Consider the following 22328-nt stretch of genomic DNA (forward strand, 5'->3'; position numbering starts at 1 on the left):
TCGAGATGAGGTTCTGACCTTAAACTGTTCTACACTGAACCTCAACTTTCAAGGAAGACTTGGTTAAGCCTCCTGGTTACCAGCAACAGCAAAGACAAATCCTCTCTGAAGAAAAAAATGTCAAACTCAAACAATGAACAAACAAACAAAAACCTCAATTTAAATTATCTGAATAGATAATTCACCAAAGATAAATGAATTTAAAAAAAAAATGTAGAAGAAAACACCAAGCACCATATGTCACTAAGAAGTTTCAAATTCAAACAATGATAGAATTTCACACCTATTAGACTAAAATCCAAAAAACTGACAATAAAAAAAAAATGCTGCCACAGACATAGAACAAGACCTCTAATTCATTGCTTTACCAGTTGTTTGGCTGGTTTCTTACAAAGCTAAACCCAGTCTGACCAACCATTTAGCAGTCACACTTCTTGGTATTTATTCAAATGAGTAGAAAACATGTTCACATAAAAATCTGCACACAAATGTTGATAGCAACTTTACTTCATAATTGTCAAAAATTAGAAGCAATCAAAATGTCTCTCAATAAATGAATGAATAAACAAATTGGGGTACATCTGTACCATGAAGTATTAATGAATTATAAAAGGAATGAGTTTGAATCTTCTCCAGGCATTAAAAAGAAAAGGGGAGAAATTAATAAATGAAGCACACGGAACTTTTTGAGTAGTGAAACTATTCTATAATGGAAGATATGCAGCATTACAGAATATACTGCTATGCAACACAAAAGTATTCCCATTACACACTATAAACTTTAGTTAATAATAATGAATCAATACTGGTTCAACGACTGTAACACACATATACCTACCACCCTGATGCAAGATAGTAAACAGAGAGGAAAACTGAATAGAAGAAATATATGAGAACTTTCTGTACTACCTGCCTAAAATTCTATAAAGCAAAAACTGTTATAAAAAATAAAGTATTAGCCTGATACAATGGTGCACACCTGTAATCATCACAGCAACTCAGGAGGCTGAGGCAGAAGATCACAAATCTGAGGCCAGACTTAGCAACTTAGCAAGACCTTGTGCCAAAAAATAAAAAGGACTAGGGATATAGCTCTGCGATAAAGTCACCTGAGTTCAATTCCCAGTACTGGGGGAAGGAAAAAAAAAAAGTACATTATTTTTCTATAATCATTAAAAAGGGTTAAAAATTTATTATCCCATTCTATAAAAATGCATTTGTATTTATCTATGCAGAGAAAAAGGATGAAAAGTTTACTTCAGTAGGTTAAAATTCAAGTCATTTTTTATTTTTTCCTTTGTGTGTGTGGTGTTTGTTTTTTTGTTTTGTTTTTTTTTTTTTTTAACTTTCAACACTGAACAACAATTACACAAAATGCTTTTGAAATTGGAAAGAAAGGGATGAGGTTGTGGCTCAGCAATAGAGTGCTCGCCTAGCAAGTGCAAGGCCCTGGGTTCAATATTAAGCACCACATAAAAATACATAAACAAAATAAAGGTATTATGTACAACTAAAAAAAATAAATATTTAAAAAAAAGAAATTGGAAAGAAAATAATTTTTTTGAGTATTGAGAAAATTAAATACTGTTTTTTTCCCCCCCACACACACATTTGTAATAGCAATAAAACCACAACTTACCTTCAGGCATTACAGTCTGAGTCATCCGTGATCCAGCGTTAGGGGCAATAGTGTTACAGTGAATGTTGTTTTTCCTGCCTTCAATTGCAAGAGTATTTGCAAGGCCCAGAATACCCAACTTTGCAGCACTATAATTTGCCTGGCCAAAGTTGCCATATATTCCTGAAGCTGATGAAGTCATAATGATCCTAAAAGGAAAATCAGTCTTTCAACATTCTCTTTTATGTTTTGATAATTTACAACTCTAACCTTATTTTGGTACGACTGCAACTGTCAAAAGCAACTCTTGGGTCATTAGCTTCTCACAGACATGATTCGTATCTTAAGAAATACTGATATAAAAGTAATCTCTCAAAATTCAACGATAAGATGTAACTATTTGAGAAGAATCTCCAGTCAGAGCCAAATGAAATTAAGTATAATAATAGATATTTGTTATTTATTGAAAACAATAAGATTTATAAATATAAACTAGCAACATGTAAATTAAAATTTTAGCAAGAGGACTAGGGTTGTAGCTCAGTGGTAGAGCAATCACCTAGCATGTGCAATGCCCTGGGTTCGATCCTCAGCACCACATAAAAATAGTTGTGTCCAACTACAACTAAAAAACTAAATAAATATTTTAAAAATATTTTAGCAAGAAATATTACATCAAGCATTTCTAATTCTTCCATCCTTACCACATTGCTTCTCTTCCCTTCTGGATAATATCAAATGCCCCAATATACGATGCCCTCTTAAAATCTGACTCAACCTCATTCTACTTAGTCCAAATAAAATAAATCATATCATTTATTTTTCAGAAACTGCCAAGGATCATGGTAAACTAGAAATCTTCAGTAAGAACAAGCATCACAAATAATTTGTTTTTAGAAGATATGCTGCAACCCTAATAGGGATGATCCCGACACTAGAGTGCAATAGCACACACTGAGTTAAGTGCACTACCACCACCACATTCTTTTTTTGGTGGGGTGGGGGGAGGGGTAGAATGGCTATGAGGTATTGAACTCAGGAGCTCTGGACCACCGAGCCACATCCCCAGTCCCTATTTTGTATTTTATTTAGAGATAGAATCTCACTGAGTTGCTTGGTGCTTCAACATGGGTAAGGCTGGCTTTGAACTCAAGGATTCAAGCCTCCTGAGCCGCTTGGATTACAGGCATGTCCCACCACACCTGGCCACCACCACATTCTTAGTTACACATATAGGACCAAACAAGGAAAGTCCTACAGTTCCTAAACAGTTTACAAAGACTAAGTCAGATCTGACCAATATCAGCAGGAAATAGCCACTCATCTTTCCCTAAGTTGGTCACTGGACACACAAAAAGACATTTTATTTAGAAAATAATGTATAACTGAATCCTCAATGTTCATACTAATTTCTAAAATGCCAATTAAGAGGAAAATTATTAATAATGAAAAGTAAGAGGTGAGAAAAAAATACAAAGCCAGCCAGCTCAGCTAATCTATGTCTATTAAAAAACACCAATTTAATGTGAATGTGCCAAAACTACATTTTAAAAGCCTACACATATTTCATAACATTTTATATAATCTTTCTTTGGACACAAACACACACACACACACATACACACAAACATCTTCAACCTCCTTGATAGATGTATAAAATTCTACCTTCCATATTTCTGTTTCTTCATATGATCCCATGCTGCCCGGGTGACTTGAAATGAGCCCCGCAAATGAACTCTCTGGATTATATCTAAAATAAGAAATTATTTTTATGTAATTTGTCAAAAATTAGATACATGTCTCAAAATCAACGGTTTATTTAATTAAAGATACTCATTTTATATCTAAGCATTCATAATCAGCTATTTTCACACCCCTCATTTTTGCTTCTGGTTCAATTATAACACCAATCAATGGTTCACACCCACTCTTACAACCACTTTCCCTATAATTTATAAAATTATTTCAATCCCTATACATATCTAAATGCAATGTCATCTTTAATTAAGGTCTATTTTACATAAAAATTTGCTATTATACCCAAGAATTTTAGATACATAATTAGCACTTAACATCAACATCAAAAAATAATCATAAAGCACACAGATCATTAATAATTACAAAATACTCACTATATCCATATTTTTTACCAAAGTTTAATAATGAGTAAGGGGGACAGAGACTGAGAGACAGAGACAGAAAGGAGAGAAAGAGACCCACGGGTTTGCAGAGATTAGATTTAATGTATTCTTTTAATTGTCAAGTTTTTGAACCATTCTTACTTATTTTTGTTTCAATTTATGATGTCAACAAACATTTTCATGTGTACATTAGAAGAAAGTAAGAGTGTTGACTGTAGAAGGACGGAATAGGAGAAGGAAACACACTTCATTCATTATAGCTCTAAGAAAATTACTAACATAAGCCCCCTTTGCCAGTAAACCTTATCTTTCTTCAACTTCTTTCTTATCCCAGCTGTTTAAAAAAAGAAAAAAATTAAAAGCTCCTCTTTTCTTAATTCTAAGTCAGAAGAATTTTTTTTTTTTTTTTTAATGGTGCTGGGTATCAACCTAGAGCCTGTATATACTAGGCAAGTGCTCTATCACTGCCCATGTTTTGCTTTTCCCAAAAGGATTTCTGGGGACAGAAGCATGTGCTATAAACAATGATACAATTATCTCATCTCAGTTACCAAGACTGCCACTTTTTCAGCTACCACTGTTTGTTTTAGTTCTGATGGCCAATGAAAGTAAGAACAAAGAAAAAAACAATCATCACTGTGATTGGTTCATTAACTAAACTCGAAACTTTTTGTCCCACCCTATTCAAAGATCACTATCATTTTAATTTTTAGTACCCTAGACTCTCTTACACATCCTGCTCTGCTCTTGAAAGAATCACAGCTAGGTAAAAGGACAAAGCGTTAGTGCTGCTAGAAAATACTAACCATCTCTTAGGGAGAAAAATAGAAAATAAACAGAAAAAAAATCCTTCAGATAACTTCTGTCAAATTATTTAATATTATTTAAAATTTATAAAATGTTTTTAAAAATGTTATTTCCAACTATTCATCTTTTTCCATGTAGTTTATATGAGAAAGGGTTTTCCTTTTCCATATAAATTTATCAAATATCAAAAAAGCAAAATGGATAGATATATTCTAGAGAAACATATTTAAAACAACTTACCCCAGTCTTCATCACTTATTCTACTGAAAGAACGGTCCCTCAGAATTCTAAAATATTGATATTATATAAGGTAAGAAAGGGCAGGGAAGTATACACTTATATAAACAACTGCATGCACTTTACTAAAAATGAAAAAAAGAAGTACTCACCCAGCATTGTTGACCACGACATCTACAATAAATATAAAAAGATCCAAGTCACAACTACAAAAGCAAGCATATTCATTTGCATTTGCTTACAACTCATACTTCTTACAAAATTACATAGAAGAGTTAAATAAAATAGACAAAGAATACTATCAAAACAAAAATTTATGCTTACAGGAAAAAAAACTAATTCACAAAAACACAAGTATCATATAACATCAGTGCCTTCCTTTCAAACTTATGAATTTAAATTTTTCCACCTCCATCTTCTACCAAAATTCTATCAGCTTATTTAAAGAATAAGCTGTTGTACAACTCTTGGATTCTAAGACTCTAGAACCATAGCCACCCTGCACTTAACTTCAAAATCACTTGAAATTTTAAGTTTAAAAGACGTTTTAGGCTGGGGTTGTAGCTCGGTGGTAGAGCACTTGCCTAACATGTGTGAGGCACTGGGCCCAATTCTTAGCACCACATAAAAACAAACAAATAAATAAAATTAAAGGTATTAAAAAAAAAAAGACTTTTCACTGTCACTGCCACTGAAAAGTCCAAAACTCAAAGAGAAAATCATTAAAGTTAGAAACTGATGTCCTATTTTGATACATATTTGTATTCTCACTATACAGAGAAAACAATTATTTTTTAATATTCAACCACCATCTTATAGCTATTTTTACCCTATGACTTCAACTTCACAATTTTGTGTCTCTATCAGAGGTATCTGAAAATGGCTTTTGAGTTCAATCTAATATAATTCAAAAATAAATATGCTAGATCTAACAAAAAGAGAGGGCACACATTCAATTAACAAAAAGTAATCTTTTTCAGATTATAAACATATTGGGCTATCTGCAGTAATTTTTCTTCATAGTAATTCTTTAAACTTTCAGTAAAAATATGTAGAACTAAACCAGGAAGATTATCTAGGGAAATATGGACTAAACACTATATTTGAAATGCTTCTTAAAAAAATGAAATTTTTTTTTACTTCATACAATCTTCTTAATTAATTTACAAGATTTCAGATCATTTTTATCCAAATCGTTATAATTCTTCAAAAGAATTTGAAGGGTCCTTTATTGCCAAAATACTGACTTATTTTTCTTATAAACATATTTAAAACTTAACTGAATTATTACGAAAAGGACACTGAGAAAATGTACAAATTTTTACAAGCATTTAAGGTTCAAAAACAATAAAACAATAAACATATATTCATAAAACTGCCAATTCAGTCCTTTACGAAATAAGGAGGGTTAAATAAAATAATCAATGTAGAAAACAAATCTAAGAATATCTTCAAGAAAGAGATTTGTTTAATAGAAAATTCAAAAATATTTTATTAGAAAGGTAGAAAGTGCTCCATCAGGACCACAGATGAAAAGAAACATCACCTATTCTTCCAAAGGCATCCAGTGCTGTCTTCACAACCTTCTCTCCTGCTTCCACAGAATCTGAGGGAAAGAGAAATTAATACAAAACTTCAGCAATCTCCTTCACAATGACTTATCCCATTCACCCAATAGAACTCATTTTCAAGAAAAATACATTTCTATTGCAAGCACATAACATACTGAAACACTGATCCTCTAATATTACAAAGGATATTTGCCCCCTAAATAATTATTTAACCTATAAGAAAAGGAGTGATGAGGAAGATTATTAAGAAATCTTTGACAAATACTCTCTAAAGCAGCACTGACCTATTGATCAGTCTTTCTGTGAGGATGGCAATGTCCTATTCCCACAATGTCTAAATACGGAAACCACTCAACATGGAGCTACCAAGTGTTCAAAATATGGCTAATGTGAAAAATTTAATGTTTAATTTTACTTAATTTATTTATATTTAGTTTTAAATAACTACAGTGGTATTTCCCTTCAAGGATACAAATGAGTATTTGGAGGAGAAAGAGGTGCCTTTTTAATTTGAAAAAACATATTTAGTATTATATGGAAATTAAATGTGTTATTTTTATTTATTATTTTTTTATTTTATTTTTTGGTATCAGGATTGAACTCAGGGGCACTTGCCCTATTTTCTATTTTATTTAGAGACAGGGTCTCACTGAGCTGCTTGGCACCTCGTAGTGGGTACAAAGCTAAGGCTGGCTTTGTACCCACAATCCTATCTCAGCCTCCGGAGTCAATGTGATTACGGCGTGTACCACTGCATCTGGTCAAATCTACTATTTTTGCAATACTAAACAGAAAAAGCAAAGCTCAACAAAATCTCATAGCTTTGTTATCTTCCACTAATCAGCCCCAGGTAAGGGTAAAAATCCCCATAATTGTGATGTTCGATCTATATTCACCTAGGAGATAGCACAGCAGAATGTTACAAACACAGGCAATCTTGTGTACAGAGTACAGATGTAAGACTAACTGCATATCCATGTTCAGACTAACCTGGTCATTGGCAGCCTCCCTGACACTCATTTGCACAGCCCTTCTAATGGCTGTGCCAGCTTCTGGTTCCCTGTATTAAAGCTCTACATACTTGGAAAACTTTGAGGGGCTTCTGTTTTCCTGACTGAACCCTAACTGATATAGACAGCATATTAAAATTGGTAAAGTGGGGAGTCTGGAATTTTCATAGTTAAAAAAATGGGTTTTCAAAAATACAGAGTTTTAAAATTGAAAACATTTGGGCTGGCACTGTAGCTAGTGGCAGAGCATTTGCCTAGCATGTGTGAGGCACTGGGTTCAATTCTTAGCACCACACAAAAGTACACAAATGAAATAAAATTGAAAACATTGTTGCTAGATCTCCAATGTGCAAAGAAGATAGTAAAATGTCTTATTCCCTCAAACATTCAAATCACATCCTATTTCCTCTCCCCTAAAATTTCGAAATGACATCTATGTAATTTTATTTCTGGCCCATGAAAACAATCTAGTTTTCAGGTCAGCAACCATTAGCTTTTTTTTTTTTTATTAGCTGCTCATGACAATACAATGATCTTAACATATCATATATTTGAATCAAATGGGGTATAATTTTTCATTTTTCCAAATGTACAGGTTGCAGAATCACATTGGTCATGCAGTCACCTATATATATACAGCAATACTAGTGTCTATTTTATTCTACTGCTCTTCCTATCCCTCCTTCCCCTCCCCTCCCCTCCCATCACCTCTCTCTACCCAATCTAATGTGACACATTTCTTTTTTTTTTCCTCACATCATCATACATGAATTTTGTATAATGATGAGGGTCTCCTTCCATCTTCCACACAATTCCCCTTCACTCTCCCATTCCCTCCCACCTCTCTTCCCTATTTAGTGGTAATCATCTTCTCATGCTCTTCCTCCCTACTCCATTTTGAGTCACCCCCCCCCTTATATCAGAGAAGACATTAGGCATTTGTTTTTTAGGGATTGGCTAACTTCATTTAGCATAATCTTCTCTAATGTCATTCATTTCCCTGCAAATGCCATGATCTTGTTATTTTTTAGTGCTGCATAATATTCCATTGTGTATATATGCCACATTTTTTTTTATCCATTCATCTATTGAGGAGCATCTAGGTTGGTTCTCCAGTCTAGCTATTGTGAATTGTGCTGCTATAAACATTGATCTTGCTGTGTCCCTGTAGTATGCTCTTTTTAGGTCCTTTGGCTATAGTCCGAGAAGAGGAATAGCTGGGTCAAATGGTGGTTCCATTCCCAGCTTTCCAAGGAATCTCTATACTGCTTTCCAAATTGGCTGCACCAATTTGCAGTCCCATCAGCAATGTACGAGTGTACCTTTTTCCCCCGCATCCTCACCAGCACTTGTTGTTGTTTGATTTCATAATGGCTGCCATTCTTACTGAAGTGAGATGGTATCTTAGAATAGTTTTAATTTGCATTTCTCTTATTGCTAGAGATGATGAGCATTTTTTTGATTTTGAGTATTTGTTGATTGACTGTATATTCTCCTCTGAGAAGTGTCTGTTCAGGTCCTTGGCCCATTTATTCATTGGGTTATTTAATTTTTGTTGTTTTAACTTTTCGAGTTCTTTGTATACTCTAGAGATTAGACCTCTATCTGAAGTGTGAGAGGTAAAAATTTGTTCCCTGGATGTAGGCTCCCTATTTACCTCACATATTATTTCTCTTGCTGAGAAAAAAACTTTTTAGTTTGAATTCGTCCCATTTGTTGATTCTTGATTTTAACTCTTGTGCAATAGGTTTTAAACCATTAGCTTTTAAAAGTAAACCTATACTGCCAAGCGTGGTGACGTACACCTGTAATATCAGCAACTCTCGAGGCTGAGGCAGGAGGAATGCAAGTCTGAGGCCAGCCTTAGCAATTTAGTGAGGCCCTAAGCAACTTAGCAAGACCCTGTCTCAAAATAAAAAAGCTCTGGGCATGTGTCTCAGTGGTTGAGCACCCCTGGGTTCACTCCCTTGTGGAAGGAAGGAGGGAAACTGGGAAGAAAGAAAAAAAAAGAGAGGAAAAGAGAGAGAAAAAAAAGAAAGGAAGGAGGAAAATACAGGTACTGCTACTTAACTTTAGGGAACTTATTCCTGGTAATTGAAGTCATCAATAAAATGGAGGCCTAGTTGGATTATATGGGGTTTTTTTTTTTTAAGTTACTGATATACCTTTATTTAATTAATTTATTTATATGCGGTGCTGAGAATCAAACACAGTGCCTTCCACATACTAGGCAAATGCTCTACCACTGAGCCACAACCCCAGCCCCAGATGGTATTTTTGGAAAAATGTAACCAAGGACCAAGGTTAGTAAATATATCTAAGCTGGCAAACAATGTTATGTAAATACCATACACTTATATGTGCAAACATTTTCCTAGAATTTATTTATTTTTTTTTTGGTACCGGAGATTGACCTTAGGGGCACTCAACCTCTGAGCAACATCCCAAACCCTTTCTGTATTTTATTTAGGTCTCACTGAATTGCTTAGGGCCTCAATAAATTGTTGAGGCTAGCTTCGAACTTGCAATTCTCCTGCCTCAGCCTCCTAAACTACTGGAATTACAGGTATGCACTAACTCACCCACCTCTGGGATAATTCTTAAAACTGAAAAGCCAAAAATTATTCAAATTTTGACTCTTAAAAATCATTGAACTGCTGACCATAAGATTTTTTTAAATATTTTTTTTTAATTATAGGTGGACACAATGTCATTATTTTACTTTATGTGGTGCTGAGAATCGAACCCAGTACCTCATGCATGCAAGGTGCACACTCTACCTCTGAGCCACAACCCCAGCCCTGACCATAATATTTTGAGGAAATAGTTTTCCAATCTTGTGTGACTCTATATAAAATCTGTTCAACTGCAATCTTTTTTATTTGCCTATAAGTTAACATGGTTACGAATTTTTAAAACTAGAATTCCAAAATGAATGTAAAACTGTTGGGTGTGGGGGGTTGTAGCACAGTTGCAGAGTACCTGGGAGGCACTGGGTTCAATCCTCAGCACCACATAAAAATAAGTAAACAAAATAAAGGTATTAAAAAAAGAGAAAATGTGAAAGATTAAAATGTGTGTAATTATGCCAAACAATTTAAATGCTATTTTCTGCACTGATTTTTTTAAATTCTTTTAAATATTTAAAGAATTTTATTAACATTATTTCATTTGCTCAATGCTTTTGTGATAGATCAATTAAAATTCTTAACATTCAAAAAAAAAGCAGGCTGGGTTGGGGCTCAGTGGTAGAGCACTTGCCTAACGTGTGAGGCACTGGGTTCTATCCTTAGCAACACATAAACAAATAAATAAATAAATGTTATCATGTCATCTACAACTAAAACATATATTAAAAAGAAAAGTAAAGTGGTGCATGCCTATAATAACAGCTACAGAGTTTGAGGCAAGAGTATCTTCAGCAAGGACGTCTTTAACAAGACTACGTCTCAAAATACAAAAAAAGGACTGGGATGTAGCTAAGTGGTAGAGAACTTACCTAGCATGCATGAGGCCAAGGTTCAATCTCCAGTATTAGGATTTAGGATGAACACATCAAATGTAAAGGTTGCATTTACTATTCCACCCAACCTCTGCCCATGACTTCATTTAACACTTAATTGGATTCTTACAGTTTTACTAAGATAAGAAAGTTACATATAGCATTGACAACTTGTGCAGAAATGGAACATAAAGGCTAATACAGAAACAGATGTCATTTCACTTCTTATGCTATATTTTTAAGAATCTTTTTTAAAGATTTTTAAAAAGACTCAGATCGGGCTGAGGCTATAGCTCAGTGGTAGAGTGCTTGCGTGGCACATGTGAGGCACTGGGTTTGATTCTCAGCAACACATAAAAATAAATTTAATAAACAAAGATATTGTATTCATCTACAATGAAAAAAAATATTTCAAAAAAAATACTCTTAAGATCATTCTTATATAAGACCTTTTAATGAAACAGATCTCTCTATATCTTTCGTTTTTTTTTTTTTCCCCTTGCTGTACTGGGCATCAAGCTTAGGGCATTGTGCATGCTAGGCAAGTGCTCTATCACTGTGCTATATCTCAGCTCTTTCTATTTTATTTTGAGACAGAGTCTCACTATATTGTTCAGACTGGTCCTAAACTCTCAATCTTTGGGGCTGGGATGTAGCTCAATGGCAAAGAGTCTACCATGCTTTCACAAAGCCCTGGGTTTGACCTCCAGTTCCAAAAAAAGACAAAATAAAAGAACCCCACCAAAAACAGATCTTTTGAGAATACAAACAAATTGTATCTATAATTTATTAATTATGTATCATGTGCTCCTTAATAAAATGATTAAACAGAAAAATGAGTATAATCATGTGAAATAATTTAAATCAAAAGTTTTTTAAATTCTCACATATTATGTATTATGTAGCATAAGAACTGTGACACTTAGATAAAATCTAACTTCATAATTACATAGAAATGCTAAGATATTTTCTCAAAGATTATCAATGTAAACAAATGCAACAACCGAAGGAAAACAAAAGAAATAATACAGTTATCTTAAATACATACCATAGTTGGCCACAGCTTTTCCACCTTTCCTTTTTATTTCTTCAACAACTTTATCAGCAGCTAAGGAGCCTTTACCAACTCCCTTGAAGTCCCCTCCTAAATCATTCACTGCAGTGCACAAACAAATACCAGTTAATTTCTAGAGCTTCAAAACATACGTTAGAAATGAAATTCAAATTACTAGTCTATTTCCTCAATGACATGCCCAGTTTTTCCTTTCCTTTCCTCGACTTGTTAAAAACACCATAAGCATTTTCTGGACATGCCTCTTTGTTTCTGAACAGACAGAAAGAACCAGCAAAAACACTTAGAACACAAGTTCGTTACATGAAATTTTTAACTTTACAAGGCTTTTCCTCTTGAAAAAAAAAAAAAAAAAGGAGTGGCTCAACTCTTCAGTTAAAAGAAAAAACGTGAAAATCACTTCATGATTCAATATGCCAAAGACAATATAGTAGTACCTGGGGGAAAAAATTTAAGTTATACTGAAACAACAGTGATTACTAGGGACAGGAAGGAATGAGACAGGGTGGAAGAAGGGTAGTGGGATATGAATCAACACAATGCTGTATGAATGTATGGAAATATCACACAGAATCCTACTAATAATGTATAACTAATATGTGCTAATAAAAAATGAAAAAAAATTAAAACTACCAATGATACAGCAATTCCACTTGAGGTTATGCATCCAGAAAAAGATGAAATCAGAATGAAAGTGAAGGGAAATTCTCTTCAAATATCAAAAAGACATTAGCACTTCATGTTCAATGCAGCATTATTCACAATAATCAGGTATAGAAACAACCTAAATGTCCAAGGATAGATGAATAAATAAAAGGGATAAATCACAAAAGCATTATGCTAAGTGAACAGAACAGTTAGAGAAGGATAAATACTGATTGATTCCACTTACATGGAACATCTTGAATAGCACAGAATGGTGGTTTCCAGGAACTACGGAGAGGGTAGAAATGGAGGTAGTTGCTAACTAATGGGCACAAAATTTCAATTATGCAAGATGAATAAGTTCTAGAGATCTGCTATACAACACAGGGCTTGTTATTTTGTAAACAAACATCAGTTAAAAGGGTAGATCTCATATTAAGTGTTCTTACTACAACAAAATGAAGAGATCAAACATACAATGTGAAAAATCTTCCGGTCAAGAAAACCTTAGTTTACATGAATGGTGATTTTTTAAAAAAGCATGGTTTTAAACTACTAGGATGGTTTAAATTTTAAACACTTGTAAATTTTTTAAATTTTCATAAAATATACTATCATGTTCTAGAATGAAAAAAACACAAACTGTTGCCAGGCTTGTTGCCAGGTACTCAAGTGGATAAGGCATGAAGATTGCAAGTTTGAACCAGCCTGAGCAATTTAACAAGACCCTGTCTCAAAATAAAAAAAAATAGCAGCACAATTCACAATAGATAAACTGTGGAACCAACCTGGATGCCCTTCAATAGATGAATGGATTAAAAAAAATGTGGCATATATACACAATGGAATATTACTCAAAAATAAAAGAGAACAAAATCATGGCATTTTCAGGTAAATGGATGGAGTTAGAGAAGATAATTCTAAGTTAGCCAATCCCAAAAAACCAAATGTTTTCTTTGATATAAGGAGGCTGACTCATATTGGGATAGGAAGAGGGGTTGGAGGGGAAGGGAGGAGGCATGGGGTTATTAATGATGGTGGAATGTGATGGACATTATTATCCAAAGCACACGTATAAAGACACAAATTGGTGTGAATATACTTTGTATACAACCAGAGATATGAAAAATTGTGCTCCATTTGTGTAATAAGAATTGTAATGCATTTTGCTGTCATATATAAATAATATATAGAAAAAAGGAAGAAGGAAGGAAGGAAGGAAAGAAAGAAAAGAAAAGAAAAGAAAAGAAAAGAAAAGAAAAGAAAAGAAAAGAAAAGAAAAGAAAAGAAAAGGAATGTCAGTAGTAAAACATTTTTCTAGCATATGTGAAGCCCTGGTTTCAATCTCCTGTACCACTTTAAAAAAAAAATTGTTAAAAGAGGTCAAAAATTACATACAGAACTAATACATGTTCAGTCACTAATTTATATCATGATTTCATCTTTATATGTTTAACAACTGACCATATCACATGACATTTTCCTACATTCAATAATATAGTTATTAAAATAATTGCACATGTACTATTTTCAAAATAATCTAGAGGGACATACAAATCTGTAAGAACAATGCTTGCCCACGAAGAGTTTCTAATTTACTAAAATTGAAGTACATGACCACAACAGCAACACAGATTACACACTAATATATTACAAAGTATGTACCAAGGTCAATAACTAAATAACAGGGCCAACATAACTAAATAACAGAGATGAATAACAAAGGTAATCTATATAATAATCCAACGCAAAGTATACGAAGTAACACAAAAAATTAATGAATATCAAATAATCAATGCCAAATAACTTGGAAAAAGCAGAATTCAAGAAAAATACTTGAAAGAAAGAATCTGCACAATAAATTGGGGGGCGGGGTAATCCATAGATTTTAAGAAATACAACCATAAAAAATAACCAACTAATAAATGATGTGGTGGTACACATTAGAATTTTAAATCTTTCAATACAGATTGTAACAATTGAAAACACAATCTTTTTCTTTAGAAAAATTTACTTTTCTAAAAATTGAAGCAAGGTTTCAAAGTAGGATTGGGTAGTTAAGAAGGAAAAGGGATGATAGTAAGGCAATGCCAGGCCACTATTAAAAACCAGCTAGGGCAAATGTGTTTTCATTATTTTTTTTAAAGAAATTCATTTTTCAAAAGGTAGACTGGGGTATATTTTTTCCTAACAATATAATAGGATATATACAATGACCGGTCTTACTAAAACTAAAATATTTTAAAATTTTTAAATAAAATATTCTACAGGGGCTGAGGTTGTGGCTCCATGGTAGAGCACTTGCCTAGCAAGTATAAGGCCCTGGCTTCAATTCTCAGCACCACATAAAAATATATAAAATAAAATAAAGGTATCACATTCATCTACAACTAAAAATATTTTTAAAAAATAAAAATGAATGTTCTACAGATATGAAATAATAAAGAGGCTTATATTATCCCTCAAGAGATGAAAAAGTAATGATTCTTCAAAGACTAATTATGACTATTAATTATTCATTTCCATGCAATTATTCAAATTACAGGAAATAATCAGTTAAAAAACTTCCAGACTTTATGACATGCAGCTAACAGTCTTTTATGACTATTCTTAAATAAGCACAAGAAATTTCTAAATCAACTGAAATACACTGATAAATTTGTTCACCTGCATGATGAAACACTACCCTCAAGTGGAAATTTTACAAAGTGCAACCAGTTAAGCACAACCTGGATAATTTATTGAGAAAATGACATGTAGTCAAACAATAAAAGAACAGACTTATTCAAATCAAGTATTTACATTAGAGAGTGCTAAATTAGCAGTGACCCATTCAATCACCCCACTATAACCAGAGCTAAATCACAGGGATTAAAAACTAGAAATGCACTGGTTAACAACGAAGGGCTTGGATAACAATGTTAAAACAAGTATGTACAAAGAGAAGTACATATATACTATGTGACACTTATCAATTCAATATATGGCTAAAATTCTAGTAGTAATAGTAGTAGTGGTGGTGCAAGTAGTACTAGTAATACCAACATACTAATATGTATACTTTACATTTCAGTCAACCACTGTATATATTGAAACATTTAATCTCCATACAATTTTGAGGCTAGTAGAAACAGCAGTTCCTGCTTTCATAGATGAAAAAGAAATTTGGAAAAGGTCCTAACCCAAGGCTCCTAGACTATACAAAATAGCAAAACCTAGTCTGGACCTAGACCAACTATAATATCTGTCTGCTCCTCTAACACTGCAAGCATGCTTAGTTTATCCCCAAAACAACAATCATTTTCACTAAGAAAAGAAAAAAAAATTACATTTGTTTAGGAAGAGTACAGAGAAAAACATAAGGCAACTTCTCTACTCAAACACTTGTAAAATAGATAGGAAACATGTTAAGATGCTAAGGAGAGAATCTTATCAACTGAAACCATAATCACATACTAAAGCCATAAATTCTCCATACAAAATCCAGTTTATGACCCTGAAGATTTTTTTTTAACAAAATACTTTCCCTTTTTTTGGGGGGGGGGGGCGAGGGGGGCGGTGAATAGCTACAGATTGAACTCAAGGGCACTTAACTACTGAGCCACATTCCCAGCCCTTTTTATTTTTGAGGTAGGATCATGCTAAGTTGCTTAGGGCCTCACTAGGTTGGTGAGGCTGGTCTCAAACTTGCTGTTCTCCTGCCTCAGCCTCCCTGGTTGCTAGGATTATATGCATGAGTCACCACAGCTGGCCCTATTTCTGTCATTTAAATAAATCAGTAATTTGGATGGTCTCCTAAAGACTCCCATGGTTTTTCCATAAAAATACATCCCCAAAGTATATTAAATAACAGCCTATGCTGGAAATTTAGGGATCCAAGGAATTCTAAAATACATTTGGATCCTATAAAAAGTATACTGTACGTAGGTAAATGGACACCTAAAGATCAATTACCAAGTTACTGAGCCTGGAAAGAGAACCAAATGTTTGAGAATGCCTGTCTCCTCACATCTTTACAATATTGGTGATTGCCATTCTTTTCAGTCTGACAATTATATGATTATAAATTATAACTCATTATTTTAATTTACATTTCTTTGACCACTAATAGAGTAACATTTTATTTTCATGTACCCATTGGTCATTTATATTTCTTACTGTTTTGCCTATTCATTTCACATTTTATTGTAGGATATCTGTCTTTCTGATAATTTGTAAATGTCCTTTATTTGTAAAAGATATTAATTATCTACCATGTATTAACAAATCAAATTCTTTTCCTGAAATGTTGAGAGAAATAAAGCTCACATCTGAGCATAAGTATTATTTAATGAGTATTATGTACATTGTTTTTCGGAGTTTTGTTTTATAAACTAGATGGAAAACTGGGTTTGTCTTTTAAAATTCTATTTGATGTACAGGTTTTTATTCTTAGAAGTTAGGTTTTTTGTTTCTCTTTCTTTGCTGCTGCTGCTTTTTTTTTGGGGGGGGGGGGGACTGGGAATTCAACCCAGGAACACATACCAATGAGCCACATCCACCTTTTTTTTATTTTTTATCTTGCACAGGGTCTCACTAAGTTACTTAAGGCTTCACTAAATTGTTGAAGCTGGCTTTAAACTTGCAATTCTCCTGCCTCAGCCTCCTAAGCTGTTGATATTATAGGCATGAGCCACCACAACTGGTACCTAGCAATTTTTTATTATTGGCTCCAAATACTATACCAGCAAATATGCTTTGGGTCTCCTGAAATCAAGACTACTAAACCAACTCAGGGGATATAGTTTACTTTTAATTTGTACAAAAAAATATAACCCAGAACATCATCTCTCTCAAACCGTCCCCTCTTCTTCATGTTACTTCTCTGTACTAAGACTTCTCCTAGTCACTCTTAATTTCTGAAAAGCACATGTCCTATATCAGCAGGTCTTGTCATTGATTTCATTAGGATTCTTCAAATGTTTACTGAGTTCCCACTCTGGACTCAGCAGTATGCTGGGTGCTTTGGGCTCTTCAGGTTGACAAGTTTATGCAGTGAGGAGCTGCCAGTTCTTTTGAGAAATTCTTTATCTCCATTTCCTTCCTATTCTATCATTTCAAGCCTACATTACTGCTATTGCCTACCAGGTGGTCTTTTGCCTCCAATCTAAACCTCTCTAGGCTGACTATTGCTGGAGTAATGTTCCTAAGGCACCCTTTGTAATATATCAGTACCTTCCTCAAAAATCTGCAGTGGATTTCCCTATTGTTTACTGTTTAACTTTAAAGATGCCTTGTATCTGGTCTCACTTTAATTGATGCCTTTTTTTTTTTTTTCATTTTTATTTTGAAACTGGGTCTCCTAAGTTGCCCTGGCTGGCCTCAAACTTGCAATCCTCCTGACTCAGCCCCCTGAGAAGCTGGGATTACAGTAGTGCACCAGCATATCCAGATGATAGTTCTTTCTTTTTGCCATAGTTTATATGGCAATCTCTAACTTTCTACTTACCTAGTAAGAGTGAAAATGTTATAACACTGTACATTTGAAGAGTGCTTAATCATTACTTACACATATTCATGTTCACATACATACTCAATCCAAAAACTATGACCAAGTCATATCTATTACCAATGACAAATCCATAAACTGTTTTTATTTCAGAATAAGAATAAGCAGTACTTTAAGTGTAGTTGTTGTTAAAGAGATTCTTTTTTTCTGATGTCAAAAGTCAATGCACAGGGCTGGGGTTGTGACTCAGTGATAGAGTACTTGCCTGGCACATGTGAAGCACTGGGTTCGATCCTCAGCACCACATAAGAATAAATAAATAATAGTATTATGTTCATGTACAACTAAAAAAATTTATAAAAATTTAACATATTGATGTAAAACTAGAATCTAATTCTCTATGTTTAAAAAAATGCTTCTAAAGAAATTCAAACTGTATAAATTTAAGACTTTTTCCCCTGTTCCCACCTGAATCTTTCCCAGAGGTACCTGCTATTAACAATTTCTTAGATGTCCTATACATTGCTATTCTCTATCTTTGGTGCCTTTCTCCCATTTTGATAGTCTCCTATAGCAAAAAAAAAAAAAAAAAATAGTATTAAGAATCGCTTCAGGGCTGGCACAGCACTTGCCTAGCATGCAAAAGACCTTGGATTCAATTCCCACCACTGCCAAAAAAAAAAAAAAAGAGTAACTTCCTTTGGATTCAATTCCCACCGCTGCCAAAAAAAAAAAAAAAAAAAAAGAGTAACTAGGATTGTAGCTCAGTGGAAGAGCACAAGTTTAGAATGTATGAGGCCTGGGTTCAACCCCTGGTTAAAAAAAAAAAAAAAAGAAAAGAAAAGAAATAAAAAACAAACAAAACATCTCTGGTGTAATGGCATATATCTGTAATCCCAGAACTCAGGAGGCTGAGGTCAGCCTCATCAACTTAGTATTCCTAAGCACCTTAGCAAGACCCTGTGTCTCCAAGAAAAAAAGAGGGCTGGGGATATGGCTCAGTGGTAAAAATGCCCCTGAGTTCAATCACTAGTATCCCCCGACCCCAAATCATTTCATTGATTTTAGAGCTGTAGATCTACTGGAGATTGTTTACCTATATTTATATTCTGACTACTACCAAAAATTATTTAAATGACTTAACTGTAAATGTGCAACAGCACTATTAAAGAAGAGAAAAGATGTTTTATCAGCAAAAGATAAGCATACCAGAATTACAGGGCAATAGTTGTTCAGGATCACCCTTCAGCTATGTGATAGCCAAGTAAAAGGAAAACTCTCGGGAGAGCACAGTGTTTTCACTATTTGGCTGAAAGATATAATCATCTTGGTTCATTTCCAAAGTGGCCATAAATATATCTAAATATTTGAAGAACTCTAAATTGTTGTGATAACTTCGAGAGCAATCTCTTCAATTAGGTCTTTATCTTAGTCCATACATGCTGCTATAATGAATACCACAGACTATGAAATTTAGGCACAACAGAAATTTCTCAGTTTTGACCAGTATTTTCAAATCCAAAAATCTGACCTAATGAGGGCCATTCTCTGCTTCCAAGATGGTGCCTTGTTGCTGCATCCTCCAGAGGAGTAACACCATAGCTTTACATGACAGAAGGCATGGAAGGGCAAGAGGGTACTCCCTTGGAATGTGGATCCTTTTATATGGGTGCTAATCCCATTCATGAGGGCCCAACCCTCATGATTTAATCCCTTCCCAAAAGCCACACCTCTTAATACTGTTGCACTGGGAATTAGGTTCCAACAAGACTTATGGCCAATCCCTAAAAAACAAATGCCAAATGTCTTCTTTGATATAATGAGAGCAACTAAGAACAGAGCAGGGAGGAAGAGCAGGAGGAAAAGATTAACATTAAACAGAGTCGTGAGGTGGGAGGGAAAAGGAGAGAAAAGGGAAATTGCATGGAAATGGAAGGAGACCCTCATTGTTATACAAAATTACATATAAGAGGTTGTGAGGGGAATGGGAAAAAATAAGGAGAGAAATGAATTACAGTAGATGGGGTAGAGAGAGAAGATGGGAGGGGAGGGGAGGGAGGATAGTAGAGGATAGGAAAGGTAGCAGAATACAACAGTTACTATTATGACATTATGTAAAAATGTGGATGTGTAACCGATGTGATTCTGCAATCTTTGTAATGTTTTGAATAACCAATAAAAAAAAAAGACTTATGGAAAGGACACCATCATTCAATTTGTCTCATAACAAGAAGGCATCAAAGGTATTCCTAAAGGACAGGATAAATGAATCAATTAATATGACCCCCTCCTTATAAAGCCACCAGGATTCAATAATGGAGGATTCTATCCTAATGATCTTATCAAAACCTAACCAATTCCCAAAGGCCAAACCTCTAAACACCATAGTTGGATTAGGCTTCCACCCTCCTGATATCTCACATGGGGATAAATTACATGAAGCCTTGGAGATTACTCAAACCACATCCAAACCATAGCAGTAGATTATAGCAATAGCCTTTAACTGTCCTCTTTGCTTCCACTTTTTATTTTAATAGAAAATTATACATGTACACAAAAGAATAAAAAAAAAAAAAAAAACCCAGTGAGCCCATCATCCTTCTCCATTTCTACTCTTGCTCCCTGACATCTAAGTCTCTTAAGAGCAACCAGAATGACACCTTTAATATTTAAATCAAGTGATACTGCTCCTCTGTTTTCACCCATCTGAATCAGGTTAAACACCAGCACTTACTCTGAGCAAAATGGTCCTATGTGATCTGATCTCAATTCTCTACTGTTGTCTTTGTTTATGTCCCTTCAAGGATCTCACTCAATCCAGCCACACTGGCTCTCTTGCACATGAAACACATGAAGCCTGCTCCTGCCTAAGGACCTCAGCACCAGCTGCTCTCTGCCAGAAATTTCTAGGTCCCAGATCTACAGGTACATCCATTACTCCCTGCAAGTCTCTCTTTAGAAAGTCCTCTTTTAGCACTTTCCATCCTATTCACCATAATTTCTTTTCTCCATAACACTTACCACATCATCTATTATATTTTTACATATGTATTTGTTTATTGTCTGTCTCCTCACTAGAATATAAACTCCATGAAAGTGGAGGCCCTCTCTAATTCCCATTGTAGTCACCCAGCACCAAAAACAGTGTTTGCTACCTAACAGATCACTAAATAAATATTTGTTGAATAAGTTTATTAGCTTTATTAACTTTTTCTAAACTGGGCTTTAAAAATGGTAAATAGCTAAGCTATCCTAAAGCAATTCAAAGGTTTTCTCCTATAATATGATGACAGTTATAAAGACCTCTAGGGGGGAATGTGGGCTCTTTCATTATAAGTGATATATGGCTTTCATTATAAGCTGAAATTTTATAATGATCTTTCTTCTTGTGTTATGTAAGTTTAACTTTTTCACTCAATCAGCACATACCCATGATTACTAAGCAAAGCACTATCTTAACACTTGCAGAAAATACATTGGTGATTAAAGCAGCCCTTTTTCTAAGTATCTACAAGAGAAACATGTTTTAAATAAAGGAGCTTAGATGCCTCCTGAGTGAACAAAACCTCAGTTCACTCATGAACTAATATATTCCATTCTTGAGCACTGTGCCTGGTACATGGTAACCAGGCAGTAGTACTGGTTCCTTTCTCTTTCCTTTATAAAGGTCCTTAATTTTTTATGAAATTTAACTTCAACATAATTTTACATGTTCAGGAAGGAAGCTATAAATAAAAAGGTCATGAAATTAGGCAGTAGAGTCAGGATCTAAACCATGCACTTCCTAATTGGCAGGATCTACACAGTGGTCGAAAACATAAATTCTAGCTTCAGCCCACAGGAATTTCAGACTTAGGAGTTATTCTATAACTGCAGCATAGAGAAAAAAAAAAGTCATGTCAATCTTACTTCAGAGGATTATAATTTTTCCAAAGGTGTTATTTCTTCAGTTCAAGAGTATAACAATGTTTGCCTTGCCTTTCTTACTAAGAAGAGGTTCTCCTTGCTGGAACATGTCAGTTTTCCTTGCATTCATGCCCTTAAGCTAAAACTCACCACTCAAAGATGGATATGGCTCATCTTCTGAGGAAACCTCAAAATTATTCAATTCCCAGCACCTCAGCACCTATTTCAAATATGCAGAAATCTCTAGAAATATGTAATTTATACAAAACTAAACATCATCTGAGAGCATGAAAACTTAAAGCTTAGAAATTCTTATACCAAAATTTAAATA

General features: G+C 34.2%; 1 protein-coding gene across 1 annotated transcript in view; it reads right to left on the minus strand.

Moving 5' to 3' along the window:
• Hsd17b4 (hydroxysteroid 17-beta dehydrogenase 4) overlaps positions 1-22328 on the minus strand; it is an 85801-nt gene that overhangs the window by 57808 nt on the left and 5665 nt on the right. The window contains exons 3-8 of the mRNA XM_040272113.2: positions 11935-12042; positions 6350-6409; positions 4956-4977; positions 4807-4853; positions 3284-3368; positions 1640-1827 (exon numbers count right to left, since the gene is read on the minus strand). Of these exons, the coding sequence (XP_040128047.2) occupies positions 1640-1827; positions 3284-3368; positions 4807-4853; positions 4956-4977; positions 6350-6409; positions 11935-12042 (510 nt within the window). The remainder of the gene's footprint in view (positions 1-1639; positions 1828-3283; positions 3369-4806; positions 4854-4955; positions 4978-6349; positions 6410-11934; positions 12043-22328) is intronic.

The sequence above is a fragment of the Ictidomys tridecemlineatus genome, chromosome 1 (assembly GCF_052094955.1).
Source record: "Ictidomys tridecemlineatus isolate mIctTri1 chromosome 1, mIctTri1.hap1, whole genome shotgun sequence".
NCBI lineage: Eukaryota > Metazoa > Chordata > Mammalia > Rodentia > Sciuridae > Ictidomys > Ictidomys tridecemlineatus.